At 49.5% G+C, this 20,702-nt stretch overlaps 1 protein-coding gene across 2 annotated transcripts in view; it reads right to left on the minus strand.

The window, feature by feature from the left end:
• The window catches only part of ech1 (enoyl CoA hydratase 1, peroxisomal), a 37,083-nt gene extending 21,366 nt beyond the window's left edge, over positions 1-15,717 (minus strand). The window contains exons 1-3 of one of the 2 annotated variants that reach the window (XM_078241660.1): positions 15,575-15,717; positions 7,282-7,447; positions 2,295-2,383 (exon numbers count right to left, since the gene is read on the minus strand). In XM_078241660.1, the coding sequence (XP_078097786.1) occupies positions 2,295-2,383; positions 7,282-7,447; positions 15,575-15,611 (292 nt within the window). In that variant the 5' untranslated portion in view covers positions 15,612-15,717. The remainder of the gene's footprint in view (positions 1-2,294; positions 2,384-7,281; positions 7,448-15,574) is intronic. The other variant, XM_078241661.1, reaches the window with a different exon arrangement.
• Between the last annotated feature and the right edge of the window lie 4,985 nt (positions 15,718-20,702).

The raw sequence follows: 20,702 nt of genomic DNA on the forward strand, positions 1-20,702 counted from the left end.
CGTGCCGTAGAATCCCTACAGTGCAGAAGGAGGGCATTCATAGAGGTTTACAGCATGGAAACAGGCCCTTCAGCCCAACTTGTCCATGCCGCCCTTTTTTTTGTAAAACCCCTAAGCTAGTCCCAATTGTCCGTGTTTGGCCCATATCCCTCTATACCCATCTTACCCATGTAACTGTCTAAATGCTTTTTAAAAGACAAAATTGTACCCGCCTCTACTACTGCCTCTGGCAGCTTGTTCCAGACACTCACCACCCTCTGTGTGAAACAATTGTCCTTCTGGACACTTTTGTATCTCTCCCCTCTCTCCTTAAAGGATATCGGCCCATCGAGTCTGTACCGACCACAATCCCACCCAGGCCCTATTCTCATAACCCCACACATTTACCCTGCTAATCCCCCCGACACTAACTAAGGGGCAATTTATCATGGCCAATCAACCAAACCCACACGTCTTTCGGACTGTGGGAGGAAACCGGAGCACCCGGAGGAAACCCACGCAGACACGGGGAGAATGTGCAAACTTCACACAGACAGTGACCAAGGCCGGAATTGAGCCCGGGTCCCTGGCGCGGTGAGGCAGCAGTGCTAACCAACTGTGTCACCGTGCCATCCAATGACATCTCATTAGTCCATTCAATTCGGACATCCTCCCATCTTGACTAAACCCATTTCCTGGTTGCTATGTAACTATGGACACGTTCCATAGATGAATCTTTCCCACAGGCACATTGCCAAGGCAGAAAGATACGTGATTTCTGGGCCCTAGAAATGCATTATCTTTTGTCTGGACAATGTATGTCACGATGTTACAACATTTGTCCCAAAAACTTGAAACTTTCTAATACTTACTTTTTGTTGACTAATGGATTCCCAGCTTATAGCTCTAACCTTCTGACCTTACCATTACACTTTGCAGCACTGGCTCTGAGACAAACAATACATTTTTATATAGTAAAATACCTTCAATACTTTGATATATATATACTTTAAAATCATATTAATTTGTTTTAATACTGTTATTGCTTTCACATATGATCAAACTGTCCATATTAACTTGTTATAAAGGTCACAAGAGGTCACGGGTTTAGGGTTCTGGGGAGTAGGTACAGTGGAGATGTTAGGGGTAAGTTTTTCACTCTGAGGGTGGTGCGTGCGTGGAATCGACTGCCGGTAGTGGTGGTGAATGCGGATTCGATTGGGTCTTTTAAGAGACTTTTGGATAAGTTCATGGAAGTTAGTAAGATAGAGGGTTATAGGTAAGCCTAGTAGGTAGGGACATGTTCGGCACAAGGGCCTGTTTGTGCTGTAGCTTTTCTATGTTCTAATCATTTAACCCCTTCTCGCTATCCTGTCTCCTAAATCTCACTAGCTCATTTAAAGTAAAGTTTTAAAGTAAAGTTTATTTATTAGTCACAGGTAAGGCTTACATTAACAATGCAATGAAGTTACTGTGAAATTCCCCTAGTCACCACATTCCGGCGCCTGTTCAGGTCAATGCACCCTGACCAGCTCGTCTTGGGAGGAAACCGGAGCATCCGAAGGAAACCCACGCAGACACGGGGAGAACGTGCAGACTCCACACAGACAGTGATCCAAGCCGGGAATCGAACCCGGGTCCCTGGTGCTGTGAGACAGCAGTGCTAACCACTGTGCCACCATGCCGCCCTCAATTTAAAATTCTCTTCTACATCCCCACCTTCTGAATGGGTAATTAGGGATGGGCAATAAATGCTGGTCTAGCCAGAGACACCCTCATCCCGTTAACGAATAAAAAATAATTGTGTTCAAACCACAACTATATCAACGAACCATAACTATATCAACGAACCAGTTCATCTTCTCAACATGCGGAGTGTGACGGAATACTAAAACTCAACACTGAGCTGTGGCTAGCTGTGGAATCTGGGCTTTTAAAACAATTCCATGTGGCACTCGCCACATTCCCCGAATTCCGAATGAGTGGTCACCAGAACAGGTTTTGCCGCTCTTGGAATCATGAACAGTTCCAGTCAGGACATGTGAACGAACCACATCAACAGATAAAACTCGATTCCGCATCACAGATTAGCAAGTTTCAAAAGAAATGAGAGAAATTACAATCAGGAGGAAGGCCATTCAGCCCATCCAGTCTGTGCTAGCATTCATCCTCAGTGGCTAGAAGCACCTTCCTTCTCAAAGTCCCCTGTCGTTTCAGAGTGGGGGCTTTATTATGATAGTTAAGGTGTGTGATTTGACAAGATGAGTTGGATAGACTTACTGACTCTCTGTGCGGCTCTCGGAGGCCATGCCTACCTGCAGTGAACATCGTTCCAGCTCCTGATACAACAACAACTCTTTGGTCCGAGTCCTGGGCAATCCTGTTAAAGCATTCCACCATCTCCCTGTTGGGTCAAGATAGCGTCATTACTATTGGACTGGACATGACATGAAACCGTCAAGAGCTAAGGGTTCGAGTGAGTTAAGTAGCATTCCCTGGACAGTGAAGAACCTGTTAATCTTCGCTGGAGAAAACCACAGGCTATGGCTTCACAGTGGCTGCAATAAGAGAGTTTATGATTTGCAACTTCTAACTGTTACGGAGATGATCTTTTTATTTATTCAAGGCATGTGAGCGTTGCTGGCTAGACCAGCATTTATTGACCATCCCTAATTACCCCTTCAGAAGGTGGTGGTGAGCTGTCTTCTTGAACCCGCTGCAATCCATGTAGGCACACCCATGGTGCTGTTAGAGAGGAAATTCCAGGATTTTGACCCAGCGACAGTGAAGTAACGGCCAATATATTTCCAAGTCATGATGATGAGTGGCTTGGAGGGGCGCTTCCAGGTGGTGGTGGTGTTCCCATGTATCTGCTGCCCTTGTCCTTCTAGGTGTAGCAGTCATAGATTTGGAAGGTGCTGCCTAAGGAACCTTGATGAGTTGCTGCGGTGCAAATTGTAGACGGCACACACGGCTTCCATTGTGCATCGGTGGTGGAGGGAGTGAATGTTTATGGATGGAGTCCCAATAAGCGGGCTGCTTTGTCCAGGAGATAAAATAAATTCCCCTTGATGCTCAGTCAAAGGGCAGGTTAGAATGTCAAGGTTAAAGTGTTTCAGGTACAGGATGTGTAAACTAGAAGCCGCACTCTATTTACAGTAAAATCTTTATTATCCAGGAATACATGGGGGACAGGGGGTGCTAAATAATTAAAAAATGACAGGAAACGGAGAGTTAATTTACCCACATAACTTTTGGCGCAAGTACTCAGGAAGGACAGAATATTCTTTACTTCTAATCTTCAACATAAATTAAGGTATAGAGTAATACAGTATACAGGTATGGGTTTTGGATAACTTCCTAACTGTTTTTGGTTGGTAAGATATTCAGGGAGCATCAGAAATTCCAGTTTGTCGAGCATTCCGGTTGGTAGAATGCCGGATAATACATTTACTGTATATTACACTGCCTCTCCACTGCTCACTGGTTAGATGCAGATGATTGGGGAGAATGTGATGGAGATTGGGTTTGTGTCCCAAGGTCATACTTTAATATTAAAATAATGCATCATGTTAACCTTGCAATACCCTCAAAGCAAACTTCAAGTGAATGGCGGGAGGCTTTGGCGACAGGGTTTAAAGTCTATGACATTGACACCAAGTTACAGATTCCTTGTTTATTTACCCTCTCAGTTTCACGCCACGCAGAGTGAGGTTTTCAATCTCTGTGTCATAAAAATCAAAACTATTAAATATTCAAAGTTCATACCGTGCTCAACAAAGAATTAAAATGATTATTTTCAGTGGGCTGAAGACTGAGAAAAGATTAGTCAAACACTAAAGAAAAAGACACTCATAACCTTTTATATATTTAAGTGGCTGTATGATTGCTTTAAGAACCGGTCACTTGATTTGATGGCGATGTCATTGGGGTTCTCGCAGGTTCCTGCTTAGTTTTGTTTTCTACTCTGTATAGGGAGCAGCTCCTCAATAAATCTCGTGTTATTACTTTGAATCTACGTGTGCACAGCACATCTTTTTATTAAAACCCACAGCCCCTAACACAGTTAGGACATTCCCTCCGAGAACGATCACTTCGCTCAATGCCTCACAGCTAATGTGTGTTAATACGAGCCCTGTAGGGAATCAGAGATGGCCACTGGATGGATCGAAGACCCTTGGTATTTCCTGTTTTGTTGAGCAGTCAGACAGGTACTGAGAAAGTTTTTCCTTCTGTGTATTGTTTTACCTGTAAATAAATCTGACCCATTAGTTTAGCCTGTTTCCACTGGTCTGGCAATGTGTTATTTTCTACCTTCGGAGACGGGCGATTAGATCGTGAGTATCATCCCATGTACCTTCCAGTAAATAATTAGGAACTAACTGATATCGGCTGATGTGGAGCTTGCGTTTGCCATGATGAGAAAAAACAGATAGACTCCTCAATCTGATTCACATCCAAGCCTTTGTTATTTCCAGACTTTCCAATTTCAATCTTCTCCCAGCTGGTATCTTGCAGCTCACACAAAATGCCGCCTTCCTAATTTGAATCGATTCATTGCTGGGTACTCGCTGGCGTACATTCAGCCCTGGAACAGAACATTTACATCCTTGTTTTCCAATCCCTCCATGGCCTCATCCCTCACCTCTGTAACCTCCTCCAGCCCCCTACACCCCCTCCCTATCTCTGTAACCTCCTGCAGCCCCCTTTATCCCCTCCCCTATCTCTGTAACCTCCTCCAGCCCCCTACACCCCTTCCGATTTCTGTAACCTCCTCCAGCCCCTACACCCTCCCTATCTCTGTAACCTCCTCCAGCCCCTACACCCTCTCCCCTATCTCTGGAACCTCCTCCAGCCCCTACACCCTCTCCCCTATCTCAGTAACCTCCTCCAGCCCCCTGCACCCCCTCCCTATCTCTGTAACCTCCTCCAGTCCCCTACAACCCTCCCTATCTCTGTAACCTCCTGCAGCCCCTACACCCCTCCCTATCACTATAACCTCTATCAGCCTCTTTACCTCTCCCGATCTCTGTAACCTTCTCCAGCCCCTACAGGCTTTCCTATCAGTGTAACCTCCTACAGCCCCTGCATTCCTCCCTATCTCTGCAACCTCCTACAACCCCTACGCCCCTCCCTATCACTGTAATCTCCTCCAGTTCCCTACCTCTCTCCCTATCTCTGTAACCTCCTACAGCCCCTACACCCCTCCCAATCTCTGTAACCTCCTCCAGCTCCCTACACCCCTCCCTATCTCTGTAACCTCCTTCAGCCCCTACACCCCTCCCAATCTCTGTAACCTCCTCCAGCCCCTACACCCCCTCCCTATCTCTGTAACCTCCTCCAGCCCCCTACACCCCCTCCCGATTTCTGTAACCTCCTGCAGCCCCATACAACCCCCCCCCCCATCAATGTAACCTCTCCAGTCCCTACACCCCCTCCCTATCAATGTAACTTCCTCCAGCCTCTACACCCTCCCTATCTCTGTAACCTCCTCCAGCCCCTACACCTTCTCCCCTATCTCTAGACCCTCCTCCAGCCCCTTCACCCTCTCCCCTATCTCTAGAAGCTCCTCCAGCCCCTACACCCTCTCCCCTATCTCGATAATCTCCTCCAGCGCCCTACACCCCCTTCCTATTTCTGTCACCTCCTCCAGCCCTCCTTATCACTGTAACCTACACCCACTCCCCTACACCCCTCCCTATCACTATAACCTCTATCAGCCCCTTTACCCCTCCCGATCTCTGTAACCTTCTCCAGCCCCTACATCCCTCCCTATCTCTGCAACCTCCTACAGCCCCTACACCCCTCCCTATCACTGTAATCTCCTCCAGCTCCCTACCTCTCTCCTTATCTCTGTAACCTCCTCCAGCCCCCTACACCCCCTCCCTATCTCTGTAACCTCCTGCAGTCCCTACACCCCTCCCTATCTCTGTAACCTTCTCCAGTCCCTACACCCTCCCTATCTCTGTAACCTCCTCCAGCCCCCTTTACCCCCTCCCCTATCTCTGTAACCTCCTCCAGCCTCTACACCCCTATTAGTGTAACCTCCTCCAGCCCCTACACCCCTCCCGATTTCTGTAACCTCCTCCAGCCCCTACACCCCCTCCCTATCAATGTAACCTCTCCAGCCCCTACACCCCTCCCTATCTCTGTAACCTTCTCCAGCCCCTACACCCTCCCTATCTCTGTAACCTCCTCCGGCCCCTACACCCCTTCCCTATCACTATAACCTCTATCAGCCCCTTTACCTCTCCCGATCTCTGTAACCTTCTCCAGCCCCTACACGCTTTCCTATCAGTGTAACCTCCTACAGCCCCTGCATCCCTCCCTATCTCTGCAACCTCCTACAAGCCCTACGCCCCTCCCTATCACTGTAATCTCCTCCAGTTCCCTACCTCTCTCCCTATCTCTGTAACCTCCTACAGCCCCTACACCCCTCCCAATCTCTGTAACCTCCTTCAGCCCCTACACCCCTCCCAATCTCTGTAACCTCCTTCAGCCCCTACACCCCTCCCAATCTCTGTAACCTCCTTCAGCCCCTACACCCCTCCCTATCTCTGTAACCTCCTTCAGCTCCTACACCCCTCCCAATCTCTGTAACCTCCTCCAGCCCCTACACCCCCTCCCTATCTCTGTAACCTCCTCCATCCCCCTATAACCCACCCCATATCTGCAACCTCCTCCAGCCTCTACAATCTTCCCAAGTTCAGGATGTTCATAAAATCCTTACAGTGCAGGAGGAGGCCATTCGGCCCATTGAGTCTGCACCGAATCTCTCGACAGAGTACCTTACCCAGGCCCTTTCTCCCACCCTATCTCTGTAACCCCACACATTTACCATGGCTAATCTCATCTAACCTACACATCTTTGGACACGAAGGAGCAATTTAGCATGGCCAACCCACCTAACCAGCACATCTTTGGACACTAAGGGGCAATTTAGCATGGCCAATCCACCTAACCTGCACATCTTTGGACTGTGGGAGGAAACCAGAGCACCCGGAGGAAACCCACGCAGACACGGGGAGAATGTGCAGACTCCACATAGACAATGACCCAAGCTGGGAATCGAACCCGGGTCCCTGGCGCTGTGAGGCAGCAGTGCTAACCACTGTGCCGCCGTGCCGCCCCGTTCGCACAGACTGAGGTTTAAGGCTGTCGGCTGAGTCACACCAGGAAACCCCTTTAACCAGTGGATAATCGAGGCTACACGGGAGCTCCTTTTAACCAGTGGAGACTCAGGGTTGGAGCAGGCACTCTCTTTAACCAGTGTTCAGTCAGTGTTACATATCGTATCGTCACCTCCAAAGGGTTTTGTTCATCGCATTCCTCTTCTCGGGTCTGTTCAATTCCACGTGCAGCACGCTGTCTGCCGCTTGCGAGACCCGCAGAGTCTCAAAGTCGTACGAGGGCGGTGCCACAGACATTGTCCGGATTCCGGTTTGCAAACTCCGCAACAGGCCTCGGCCTACAGGGGTTGGGCGAAGGAGAATGAGATTCAGTCAGAAACTATAGTCCTCAGTCACAAAGGATGAACACGTTCTCTCTCACCACCCCCCCCCCCCCCCCCCCCCACACCCCACTCCCTGGAGTCCTGGACAGGATGGGGAGGGGTCCTGAGGCAAGTTCTTAGCGGAATTAGAGATGGGCAATAAAAAGGCCGCCTAGCCAGCAACACTGGCATCCCAGGAGGGGCTGGGGTGGCGCAGTGGTATTGTCACTGGACTAGTAATCCAGAGACCCAGGGTAACTATCTGGGGACCCGGGTTCGAATCCCGTCACGGCAGATGGTGGAATTTGAATTCAATATAAAAAAATCTGGGATTAAGAATCTACTGATGACCATGAAACCATTGTCGATTGTCGGAAAAACCCATCTGGTTCACTAATGTCCCTTTAGGGAAGGAAATCTGCCATCCTTACCCGGTCTGGCCTACATGTGACTCCAGATCCACAGCAATGTGGTTGACTCTTAAATGCCCGCTGGGATGGGCAATAAACATTGGCCCAGCCAGCGACGCACACATCCCGTGAAGGAATAAAACAAACCCCGTGAAAGAATTTTCTAAACATGAGGTGGCCTGGGGCAGGGAAGGGGCAGTCTCTCAGACGCTGCTTGGCACCGTGCCCAGCGTGGACCCTGGTCACACGGGTGAGTGTACAATCTGTAAACCCACAATGACACTGGTCAGAAGCATCACACCCGCTCGCAACAGAAAATCATTCCACTGGGACGTGGGGGCATCCCGTCCATTCGAATCACATTGAATCTACAGCACAGAGGCGGGCCATTCAGCCCAACTGGACTAGGCTAGCATTTTCCTCCCACCCTGCTGCATCTTAACACTATTGGCATAACTCTCTGTTCCTTTCTCCTTCATGTATCTACCTAGCGTCCCCAAATATAGCCAGGCTAGTCACCTCAACCACACTCTAATCAACTTCCAGGGCAAAAAGGGCTCACAAAATGTCCTTGGCAGGCAGGATTAAGGAGAATTCCAAGGCATTTTATACATACATTAGGAACATGAGGGTAGTTAGAGAAAGAGTTGGTCCACTCAAAGACAAAGGAGCGAAATTTTGCGTAGAACCAAAGGAAGTGGGTGAGATCCTTCATGAGAACTTTGCATTGGTATTCACAAAGGAGATGGACATGTTGATTAATGGTGTCTCGGAGGGGTATTGGAAACCCTCTAGAGCAAGTCACCATTACGAGGAAGTGTATTCAAAACCATTACAGTCGGTAAATCCCCTCGGCCAGATTACTGAGGGAGACAAGAGAGGAAATTGTTCAGCCTCTAACAGAAAGTTTTGTTTCCTCATTGGCCACAGGTGAGGTCCCAGAGGATTGGAGGATAGCCAATGTTGTCCTGTTATTTAAGAAGGGTAGCAAGGATAACCCGGGTAATTATAGGCCAGTGAGCTTGTGTTCAGTGATAGTGAAATTGTTGGGGAAGATTCTTAGGGATAGGATCTATACACATTTGGAACTGAATGGTCTTATTAGTGACAGCATGGTTTTGTACGAGGGAGGTCATGTCTCACTAATTTGATTTGAGTTTTTTGAGGAGGTGACAAAAATGATTGATGAGGGAAGGACTGTAGATGTTGTCTACATAGACTTTAGTAAGACATTCAACAAGGTCCCTCATGGCAGGCTGGTGCAAAAGGTTAAATCACACGGGATCAAGGGTGAACTAGCTAGATAGATTCAGAACTGGCTTTGGCCATAGAAGTCAGAGGGTAGCAGTGGAAGAGTGTTTTTTTCTGAATGGAGGTCTGTAACTAGTGGTGTTCCGCAGGGATCAGTGCTGTGACCTCTGTTGTTTGTAATATATATAAATGACTTGGAAGAAAACGTAGCTGGTCTGATTAGCAAGTTTGTGGATGATACGAAGATTGCTGGAGTTGCGGAGAGTGTTGAAGATTGCCAGAGAATACAGCAGGATGTAGATAGGCTGGAAAATTGGGCGGAGAAATGGCAGATGGAATTTGATCTGGAGAAATGCGAGGTGATGCATTTTGGTCGATCCAATTCAGGTGGGAGCTCCAAACTAAATAGCAGAGACATCAGGAGCAGAGACACACAGAGAGATCTGGGCGTTCAGGTTCACAGATTCTTTAAAGTGGCAGCACAGGTGGAAAAGGTGGTAGAAAAGGCATAAGGCATGGTTGCCTTCATCAGCTGGTGCATCGAGCATAAAAGTTGGCGAATTATGTTACAGTTGTATAAAATGTTGGTTAGGCCACATTTGGAATACTGTGTCCAATTCTGTCCGCCACACTACCAGAAGGACGTGGAGGCTTTGGAGAGAGTGCAGAAAAGGTTTACGAGGATGTTGCCTGGTTTGGAGGGTATTCGCTATGAGGAGAGATTGAATAAACTGGGATTGTTCTCCCTGGAAAGACGGAGGCTGAGGGGCGACCTGAAAGAAGTTTATGAAATTATGAGGGGTATGGATAGGGTGAACAGTTGGAAGCTTTTTCCCAGGGCAGGAATGACAATTACAAGGGGGCACAAGTTCAAGATAAGGGGGGAGAGGTTCAGTGGAGATGTGGGGGGGGAAGCTTTTTTACACAGGGGATGGTGAGGGCCTGGAATGCACGGCCAAGTGAGATTATTGAGGGAGATACGTTAGCAACATTTAAGACTTATCTTGATAGGCACATGAACAAACGGGGAATAGAGGGATACAGGCAGTAGGTCTGGGTATGACAACGTGATCGGCGCAGGCTTGGAGGGCCGAAGGGCCTGTTACTGTCTTTGTTCTTTGTCCAGACACATTGCCTGGCATACGTGACATGATGAGTGAAGATTATTTTCAGAAGCATCATCCTTTTTAGCTTAAACTTGACAATTAAATATTCAAAAACACAGCTAAGCAGGCACTCTACTGTGCGAGAAATGCTGGATAAACTCAGCAGGTCTGGCAGCATCCGTGGAGAGAGAAACAGAATCAATACTTCGAGTCTGGGTGACTCTTCCTCGGAGCTAGACGGAATCTCGTCAACCAATGGGTGGGAGATGGGCAGCATGGGAAGGTGGTGGGTGAGTGGAGCTAGTTGGGCTGAAGAGCCTCACCTGCCTGAACCTGGCAAAGTAGCTGAATCAGCTATTCCAAACGAGGCATATCGATGACTTGGACAAGGGAAGGGACTGTTGCCAAGATGACACAAAGATCGCGGGAAGGCAAGTGGTGAGGATGAAGCAAAGAGTCTACAGGGAGATATAGGCAGGTTAGGCGAGTGGGCTAAAACTTGACAGATGGAATATAATGTCGGAAAATGTGACGTTACGCACTTTGGTGGGAAGGATAAAGGAGCTGAATATTATTTAAATGGAGAAAGACTGCAGAAAGCTGTAGCACGGAGGGATTTGGGGGTCCTTGTGCATAAATCACCAAATGCTGACACGCAAGTAACAGGGAACGCAAGTGGAATGTTAACCTTTACTTCAAAGGGGAGTATACAAGAAGGGAAGTCTTGCTGAAACTATATAAGGCACTAGTTAGACCCACCTGGAATACTGTGAACAGTTTTGGTCCCCTTATCTAAGGAAAGATATACTACCATTGGAGGCAGTCCAGAGAAGGTTCACTCAGTTGATCCTGGGTATGGAGGGATTTTCTTATGAGGGGAGGTTGAGTGGGTTGGGCCTGTATTCATTAGAGTTTAGAAGAATGAGAAGCGACCTTATTGAGACATACCAGATTAAAGTTTATTTATTAGTCACTAGTAGGCTTACATTAACACTGCAATGAAGTTACTGAGAAAATCTCCTAGTTGCCACATTCCGGCCCCTGTTTGGGCACACCGAGGGAGAATTTAGTATGGCCAATGCACCTAACCAGGTGCATTGGGACTGTGGGAGGAAACCAGAGCACCCGGAGGAAACCCACGCAAACACAGGGAGAACATGCAGACTCCGCACAGACAGTGACCCATGCTGGGAATTGAACCCGGGTCCCTGGCACTGTGAGGCAGCAGTGCTAACCGCTGTGCCACCGCGCTGCCCTAGGGGGTTTGACAGGGTAGATGCTGAGAGGTTGTTGCCCCGTGTGGGAGAGTCTGGGACCAGAGGGCATCATCTCAGAGTGAGGGGGTCGTCCATTGAAGACAGAGATGAGGAGGAATTTCTTCTCTCCAAGGGGAGTGAATCTGTGGAATTCTTTCCCGCAGAGGGCTGTAGAGGCTGGGGCGGTAAGTATGTTCAAGGCTGAGATTTGTAATCAGTTAGGGAATCGAGGGTTATGGGGATAAGGCGGGAAAGTGCAGTTAAGGATTATCACATCAGATCAGTCATGATCTCATTGAATGGGCCAAATGGCCTCATTCCGCTCCTACACCTTAAGGTCTAACTTAATTTCAGAGTCTGTGGAATCAGAATTTTCCTTCTATGAAGGCGCCTCCCATTCTGGATGTTACTGGGATTGTTAAATTATGAGATAGGAACATTGGAATTAGATGAGAGAATCGCTGCTCCTTTTATCCATTGGAAATAGTTTTCTGGCTCCTCAGATTGATAAATATATTTGTTTAATCGACTGCTGTCTGGGACACCATCATTTACATTCCACGGACCATGAACCCACTTGAACTGTTGTTGTTCTGAACCATGTTGCAATGTTTCAGGCCAAAGTTTCATGGATCGGGAAGGGTAAGGGTTTCCTGGTGGGGTTGATGAGGGGAGCAGTGGCTGGGTGAGGAGGAGAAGGCTACCACTCGCGTCTGAGACACAAGGTCCTGGGTTCAAATCCCTCTCCAGGGTTTGAGACCAAAAATCAAAGGTTACCACTCCACCAGCAGGGGAGGTGCTGCACTGCCGTGGGTGCCATTTTTCAGATGAGACATTAAACTAAGGGCCCCTCTACCTGCTCAGGAGGTTGCTAAAGATCTCATGGCACTATTTCAAAGTAAGAAGTTTAACAACACCAGGTTAAAGTCCAACAGGTTTATTTGGTAGCAAAAGCCACACAAGCTTTCGGAGCTCTAAGCCCCTTCTTCAGGTGAGTGGGAATTCTGTTCACAAACAGAGCTTATAAAGACACAGACTCAATTTACATGAATAATGGTTGGAATGCGAATACTTACAACTAATCAAGTCTTTAAGAAACGAAACAATGTGAGTGGAGAGAGCATCAAGACAGGCTAAAAAGATGTGTATTGTCTCCAGACAAGACAGCCAGTGAAACTCTGCAGGTCCACGCAACTGTGGGAGTTACAAATAGTGTGACATGAACCCAATATCCCGGTTGAGGCCGTCCTCGTGTGTGCGGAACTTGGCTATCAGTTTCTGCTCAGCGACTCTGCGCTGTCGTGTGTCGCGAAGGCCGCCTTGGAGAACGCTTACCCGAATATCAGAGGCCGAATGCCCGTGACCGCTGAAGTGCTCTTCAACAGGAAGAGAACAGTCTTGCCTGGTGATTGTCGAGCGGTGTTCATTCATCCGTTGTCGCAGCGTCTGCATGGTCTCCCCAATGTACCATGCCTCGGGCCTCTTGTTCTCTTCCTGTTGGGGAGCACTTCAGCGGTCACGGGCATTCGGCCTCTGATATTCGGGTAAGCGTTCTCCAAGGCGGCCTTCGCGACACACGACAGCGCAGAGTCGCTGAGCAGAAACTGATAGCCAAGTTCCGCACACACGAGGACGGCCTCAACCGGGATATTGGGTTCATGTCACACTATTTGTAACTCCCACAGTTGCGTGGACCTGCAGAGTTTCACTGGCTGTCTTGTCTGGAGACAATACACATCTTTTTAGCCTGTCTTGATGCTCTCTCCACTCACATTGTTTCGTTTCTTAAAGACTTGATTAGTTGTAAGTATTCGCATTCCAACCATTATTCATGTAAATTGAGTCTGTGTCTTTATAAGCTCTGTTTGTGAACAGAATTCCCACTCACCTGAAGAAGGGGCTTAGAGCTCCGAAAGCTTGTGTGGCTTTTGCTACCAAATAAACCTGTTGGACTTTAACCTGGTGTTGTTAAACTTCTTACTGTGTTTACCCCAGTCCAACGCCGGCATCTCCACATCATGACTATTTCAAAGAGCAGGGGTTGTCCACACAGTGTGGTAGCCAATATTTATCCCTCAAATTAACATCGCACAGATGATCTAGTCAGTGGCACATTGCTGTTTGCGGCAGGTTGCTCTGCACAGATTGGCTGCTGCGTTTCCTATTTTACAACAGTGCCAAGACTTCCAAAACGACTGAAATAGACTGTCAAGTGCTCCAGACATCTCTCTGTGGAAAAAAGCACCTTAATTGCATGTCTTTCTTATTTTTTTAACAATACAAGCAGAGTGAAATATAAGCAGGGGTCCGGATCCGATCAGGTTCCCCAGTTCCACCACAATGTTAAGTTTCACTTTGACACCAAAACATGGTGATGGGTTTGGAGTCACATGTAGGCAGACCAAGTAGGGCAGCAGATTTTCTTTCCTGAAGGACATTAGTGAACCAGATGGGTTTTTACAGCAATCGACAATGGTTTCATCATTAGACTTTTAATTCCAGATCACACGCACCCTGGACATTCTCTCTTCCACCTTCTTCCGTCGGGAAAAAGATACAAAAGTCTGAGGTCACGTAGCAACTGACTCAAGAACAGCTTCTTCCCTGCTGCTGTCAGACTTTTGAATGGACCTACCTCGCATTAAGTTGATCTTTCGCTATACCCGAGCTATGACTGTAACACTACATTCTGCACTCTCTCCTTTCCTTCTCTATGAATGGTATGCTTTGTCTGTATAGCGTGCAAGAAACAATACTTTTCACTGTATCCCAATACATGTGACAATAGTGAATCAAATCAAAAGAATTTTTTTAAAATATTGAATTAACGGCGGCACAGTGGTTAGCACTGCTGCCTCACAGCGCCAGGAACAGGTTTGATCCCAGCCTCGAGTGACTGTGAGATGTTTGCACATTCTCCACGTGTCTGCGTGCGTTTCCTCCGGTTGCTCCCACAATCCGAAGATGTGCTGGTTAGGTTGATTGGCCATGCTAAGTTGCCCCTTACTGTCAGGGGGATTAGCAGGGTAAATGCCTGGGGTTAGAGTGATAGGGCCTGGGTGGGATTGTTGTCAGTGCAGACTCGATGGGCCGATTGGCCTCTTTCTGCCCTGTAGGGCCTTTATGAATTCAAATTGCACCATCTGCTGTGGTGGGACATCCCTCTGGAGGGTCCCCAGAACATCAGTTTAAAGTTTATTTATTAGTATCCCGAGTAGGCTTACATTAACACTGCAATGAAGCTACTGTGAAAATCCCCTAGTGGCCACACTCTGGCACCTGTTCGGGTACACTGAGGGAGAATTTAGCATGGCCAATGCACCCTAACCAGCACATCTTTGGACTGTGGGAGGAAACCAGAGCACCCAGAGGAAACCCACGCAGACACGGGGAGAATGTGCAGACTCCGCACAGACAGTGACCCGAGGCCGGGATTCGAACCCGGGTCCCTGGCGCTGTGAGGCAGCAGTGCTAACTCACTGTGCTATCCATTGCCCTGGGTCTCTGGATCACTAGTTAGTGACAATACCACTGCCTCCCTGGTTTTGTGTTTATTCTTGGCATTGCTGGCTCGGTGCAGCATTTACTGCCCGTCTCTAATTGCCCCTTGAGGAGGTGGTGGTGAGCCGCCTTCTTGAACCCGCTGCAGTGTAGGTACACCCACAGTGCTGTTAGGGAGGGAGTTCCAGGATTTTGACCCAGCAACAGTGAAGGAACGGCCAATATATTTTCAAGTCGGGGCGGTGAGTGGTTTGGAGGGGAACTTGCAGGTGGTGGGGTTCCCAAGTATCTGCTGCCCTTGTCCTTCTAGATGGAAGTGGTCCTGGGTTTGGAAGGTGCTGCCTCAGGAGCCTTGGTGAGTTGCTGCAGTGCATCTTGTAGATGGTTCACACTGAGCCACTGCTGCCTCTGAGCCTGGGGCTGTTTACTGGGGCGGGTCTGAAGCTGGATCCGCTCTTTGCGCAACTTCCCCCGGGACTCCCGCAGTGAAACTGCAGCCGCTCCTCCCGGGGGAAGCGGCTCAACCGAGGCCCCCCGAACGGCAGCCCGGCCCCCTCCCTCCCCGAGCCCCGGACTCACAGCTGCTCCGCACTCCCGCGACCAGGCGCACAGCCATCAGCCCCAACAGCAACCTGGAGCCGCCAGAGCGCCGCCCCGCGGCCTGGAGGGCTCACTGCACTGTGACACGGCGCCGCCCCGCGGCCTGGAGAACTCACTGCACTGAAACACAGTGCCTCCCCGCGGCCTGGAGGATTCACTGCACTGAAACACAGTGCCGCCCCGCGGCCTGGAGGATTCACTGCATTGTAACACAGCGCCGCCCAGCGACTTGGAGGACTTACTGCAATGTACCACAGCGCCGCCCCGCGGCCTGGAGGGTTCCCTGCACCGTGACAGCGCCGCCCCGCGGACCGGAGGACTCACTGCACTGTGACACTTCCGCCCCGCGGCCTGGAGGGCTCACTGCACTGTAACACAGCGCCGCCCCGCGGCCTGGAGGTCTCATCGCACTGTAGCACAGTGCCTCCCCGCGGCCTGGAGGATTCACTGCACTGAAACACAGCGCCGCCCCGCGGCCCGGAGAGCTTACTGCACTGTGACACAGCGCCGCCCCGCGGCCTGGAGGACTCACTGCACTGTAGCACAGCGCCGCCCCGCGGCTCGGAGGGCTCACCGCACTGTAACACAGCGCCGCCCCGCGGCCTGGAAGATTCACTGCACCGTGATAGCGCCGCCCCGCGGCCCGGAGAGCTCACTGCACTGACACAGCGCCGCCCCGCGGCCCGGAGGACTCACTGCACTGTAACACAGCGCCGCCCCGCGGCCTGGAGGATTCACTGCAGCGATTTTTCCCCCCAAACCTTTGTTGTGGTTCAGAGAAAGTTAAGAAAGTTTCCAAAAGAGTGAAACAGAAAGGGAAAATATTAAAGCAGAATAAACTGGGGCAGGAAATGAGATGTTAGAGACAGTTTAAATGAGGAAACAGAATATCCGTCCAATCCAATAAACACATCGGCTAAAACTTCCCCAACCCGGGGAGGAGTGGGCGAGGGGGGAAGTGGGAAGGAGAAGAAGGGGGGGAGGGGGAAAGGGGGGAGGGGAAATGGGAGGGGGGAGGGGAAATGGGAGGGGGGGAGGCGAGGGGGGAGGGGAGGGGGGAGGGGAGGGGGGAGGGGGAGGAGCGAGGGGGTGAGGGGGGAGGAGCGAGGGGAGGGAGGGGGTGAGGGGGGAGGGGTGAGGGGAGGGAGGGGAGGGGCGAGGGGAGGAGTGAGGGGGAGGGGCGAGGGGGGGAGGGAGGGGGGGAGGGGCGAGGGGAGGGAGGGGCGAGGGGAGGGAGGGGGGAGGGGCGAGGGGAGGGAGGGGCGAGGGGAGGGCGAGGGGAGGGGAGGGAGGGGACGAAGGAGGGGGAGGGGGAGCGAGGGGGGGAAGGGGAGGGAGGGGGCGAAGGAGGGGGAGGAGCGAGGGGGGATGTGAAGGTCCATTCACCTCAGGCAGGATTTCATGGTTTCGGGACGAGCAAGGCCAGAAAATCCCATTGAGTTTAATGGAATTGCTGGAATGTGACAACAATCCTCATGGAAAGATTCCCCCTAGTTTGTCATGACCTTCAGTCAGGTCCGAGTGTGAATGAGACAGACTCTGTCACTGCAAAATGTTCCCCCAATCTGTATTTAACCCCGAACCGAGGAGGCGCAGACACTACCGGTTATTAAATAGAAAGGAGTCGGTGTAAAACGAGGGCTTGTGTGGATAGCATTCCCACCTCCAGACGAGAAACTCCGGGTTCGAGATCCATCCCAGGCCGAGGAAGATGCGTTTATAACGCGGCCAACAGGCTGAGTCTCCATCTGCAAAGTCCTTCCCAAAGGTGCGCCAATGGCTGGCAGTGAGAGACTCCTTCAGGCTCCTGCTCCCCGTCTCACTCATCTTCACACCCATTCTGTTTTGTACCCCTTGGGGAATAGTGGGTGAAGGATTTCCCAGCCGACTATCAGCCCGTTGAACGCTCTCTCTGTGGTCAACAAAGTCCCGGCCCTGGACTCGAACCAGGAGCTTCCGGTCCAGAGGTAGAAGAGCTACCCACCGCAACACAAAGCCTCCGAGGCTCTTGCTCAGCTGTGCTTGTTGTGGAGTGGTGCCCGACAAGTCCTGAGCGGTAGACTCGCGACCTGTTCCAGGTCAAACTCGCTGCGGGATCAAATGAAAATCACTAGATGTGGAAGAGAAACGACAACATTTGGCACAGTGGCGCAGTGGTTGGCACTGCTGTCTCACAGCGCCAGGGACCCGGGTTCAATTCCACTGTCTTTGTGGAGTTTGCACATTCTCCCCGTGTCTGCGCCAGTTTCCTCCCACAGTCCAAAGATGTGCAGGTTAGGTGGATTGGCCTTGCTAAATTGCCCCTTAGTGTCCAAAGATGTGCGGGTTAGGTGGATTGGCCATGCTAAATTGTCCCTGAGTGTCCAAAGATGTGTAGGTTAGGTGGATTGGCCATGCTAAATTGCCCCTTAGTGTCCAAAGATGTGTAGCTTAGGTGGATTGGCTATGCTAAATTGTCCCTTAGTGTCCAAAGATGTGCAGGTTAGGTGGATTGGCCATGCTAAATTGTCCCTTAGTGTCCAAAGATGTGCAGGTTAGGTGGATTGGCCTTGCTAAATTGTCCCTCAGTGTCCAAAGATGTAGGTTAGGGGGATTAGCAGGGTAAATATGTGGGGATACAGGGTAAGTCTGGGTAAGATACTCAGATATGTCAGAGAGTAGGTGTACACTCAATGGGCTGTACAGCCCCCTCCTGCAATGTGGGGACTCCTGGACACATTTCACATGTCTGGGGCCTTCGACTGAAAGCAGGAAGTGGAAGGGCAGGTGCTGCATCTCCTCTGCCTTTTCATGGGAAGGTGCCGGGGAAGGGGAGGGGTGTTGAGGGTAAACAACCCCATCAGGCTAACCAGGAGTGGAGACACTAAAAGGTCATTATTTTAAGATGAAAGGTAATACCAGGGCTACAGAGAAAAGTGGGACTAGCTGAGACAGGAACTGTATCGTTTTTATAAATGACCTGGATGAGGGCGTAGAAGGCTGGGTTAGTAAATTTGCGGATGACACTAAAGTCGGTGGAGTTGAGGACAGTGCGGAAAGATGTTGCAGGTTACAGAAGGACATAGATAAGCTGCAGAGCTGGGCCGAGAGGTGGCAAATGGAGTTTAATGCGGAAAAGTGTGAGGTGATTCACTTTGGAAGGAGTAACAGGAATACATGGGCTAATGGTAAGATACTTGTAGTGTGGATGAGCAGAGATATCTCGATGTCCATGTGCTTAGATCCCTGAAAGTTGGCACCCAGGTTGATAGGATTGTTAAGAAGGCATACGGTGTGTTAGCCTTTATTGGTAGAGGGATTGAGTTTCGGAGCCATTATGTCATGTTGCAGCTGTACAAAACTCTGGTGCGGCCGCACTTGGAGTATTGCGTACAGTTCTGGTCACCGCATTACAGGATGTGGAAGCATTGGAAAGGGTGCAGAGGAGATTTACTAGGATGTTGCCTGGTATGGTGGGAAGGTCTTATGAGGAAAGGCTGAGGGACTTGAGGTTGTTTTCGTTAGAGAGAAGGTTAAGAGGTGACTTAATAGAGGCATACAAGATGATCAGAGGATTAGATAGGGTGGATAGTGAGAGCCTTTTTCCTCGGATGGTGATAGCTAACACGAGGGGACATAGCTTTAAATTGAGGGATGATAGATATAGGACAGATGTCAGAGGTAGGTTCTTCACTCAGAGAGTAGTAAGGGCGTGGAATGCCCTGCCTGCAGCAGTAGTGGACTCGCCAACATTAAGGGCATTTAAAGGGTCATTGGATAAACATATGGATGATATTGGAATAGTGTAGGTTAGATGGGCTTTAGATTGGTTTCACTGGTCGGCGCAACATCGAGGGCTGAAGGGCCTGTACTGCGCTGTAATGTTCTATGTTCTATGAGATGCCCCTGCAGAAAGCCAGTACAGACAAACAGGGAAAAAGACCTTCTTTCCGTGCTGTAAAAATTCAAAAAAAAGTGGTGCTGTGATTCACCTAATTGTCTTCCAACAAATCCCTGGGAAGGTTGTAATTGATTTGCTAAACCATGTTTTTAAATGAAAAAATATATCTTCGCCTGGCTGATTAGGGTACAGCCTGACACAACATGCGTTGGCAGCTTCCAAGTCCAAGCACACTGACACTTGGAAACGGACCCAGCCTCTCTGTATCCATTTGGCCATTATTATACTGGATTGACCAAATTGTCTACAAAAATAAAAACACACACATGAAACCTGTAGCGTGCGTGGCGCACAGCAGTTAGATGCATCTCTGCAATGGCAGAGCCGCTCAAATCATTCAAGTCCAAAGATGTGTGGGTTAGGTGGATTGGCCATGCTAAATTGCCCCTTAGTGTCCAAAGATGTGCAGGTTAGGTGGATTGGCCAGGCTAAATTGTCCCTTAGTGTCCAAAGATGTGTAGGTTAGGTGGATTGGCTATGCTAAATTGCCCCTTAGTGTCCAAAGATGTGCAGGTTAGGTGGATTGGCCATGCTAAATTTCCCCTTAGTATCCAAAGATGTGTAGTTTAGATGGATTGGCCACAGTAAATGCACATGGTGACAGGGACAGAGCAGAGGGGAGGACCTGGGTAAGATGCTCTTTCGGAGAGTCAGTGTGGGCTCCGTGGGCTGAATGGCCTCTTCTGCACCGTAGGGATTCTATGGATTTTGAAACATAAAATTAAAGGCCTACAAAATTTTTTTTAAAGGCACAACTGATGAAGAATACAAAGAGCAGCAAAGGGTGATAAAGGAAGACACAATAAAAGGCGCCTGAAAAACCTGAATGGGTTATCAAAACAAAAAAAACATTAGAAGAGGGTCGTCAGAAGCAAGGTGAAAGGTGATACTGTCAAATATTGGGTGAAAATAAGGGAATGGCAGACACACATAGATGTGTATTTACAGTAGAGGAAGAGGGTTACCGCTTGAAAGAAGTGGTGTTTTGTTCTGACCTGCGACATTAACCCTTTTTCTCTCCACTGGCACTATCTGACCTGTTGAGTTCTGTTTTTATATCTGTTGTTGGGAAGTAGCCAAGTGTCAATGGAGGGCAGGGTGACAACTTGATTTTTGGTAGCTGATCACAACACTGGTGTGAGCTTTCAGGTTGGTCATGCTTGATGA

The sequence above is a fragment of the Mustelus asterias genome, chromosome 24, assembly GCF_964213995.1.
Source record: "Mustelus asterias chromosome 24, sMusAst1.hap1.1, whole genome shotgun sequence".
Lineage (NCBI taxonomy): Eukaryota > Metazoa > Chordata > Chondrichthyes > Carcharhiniformes > Triakidae > Mustelus > Mustelus asterias.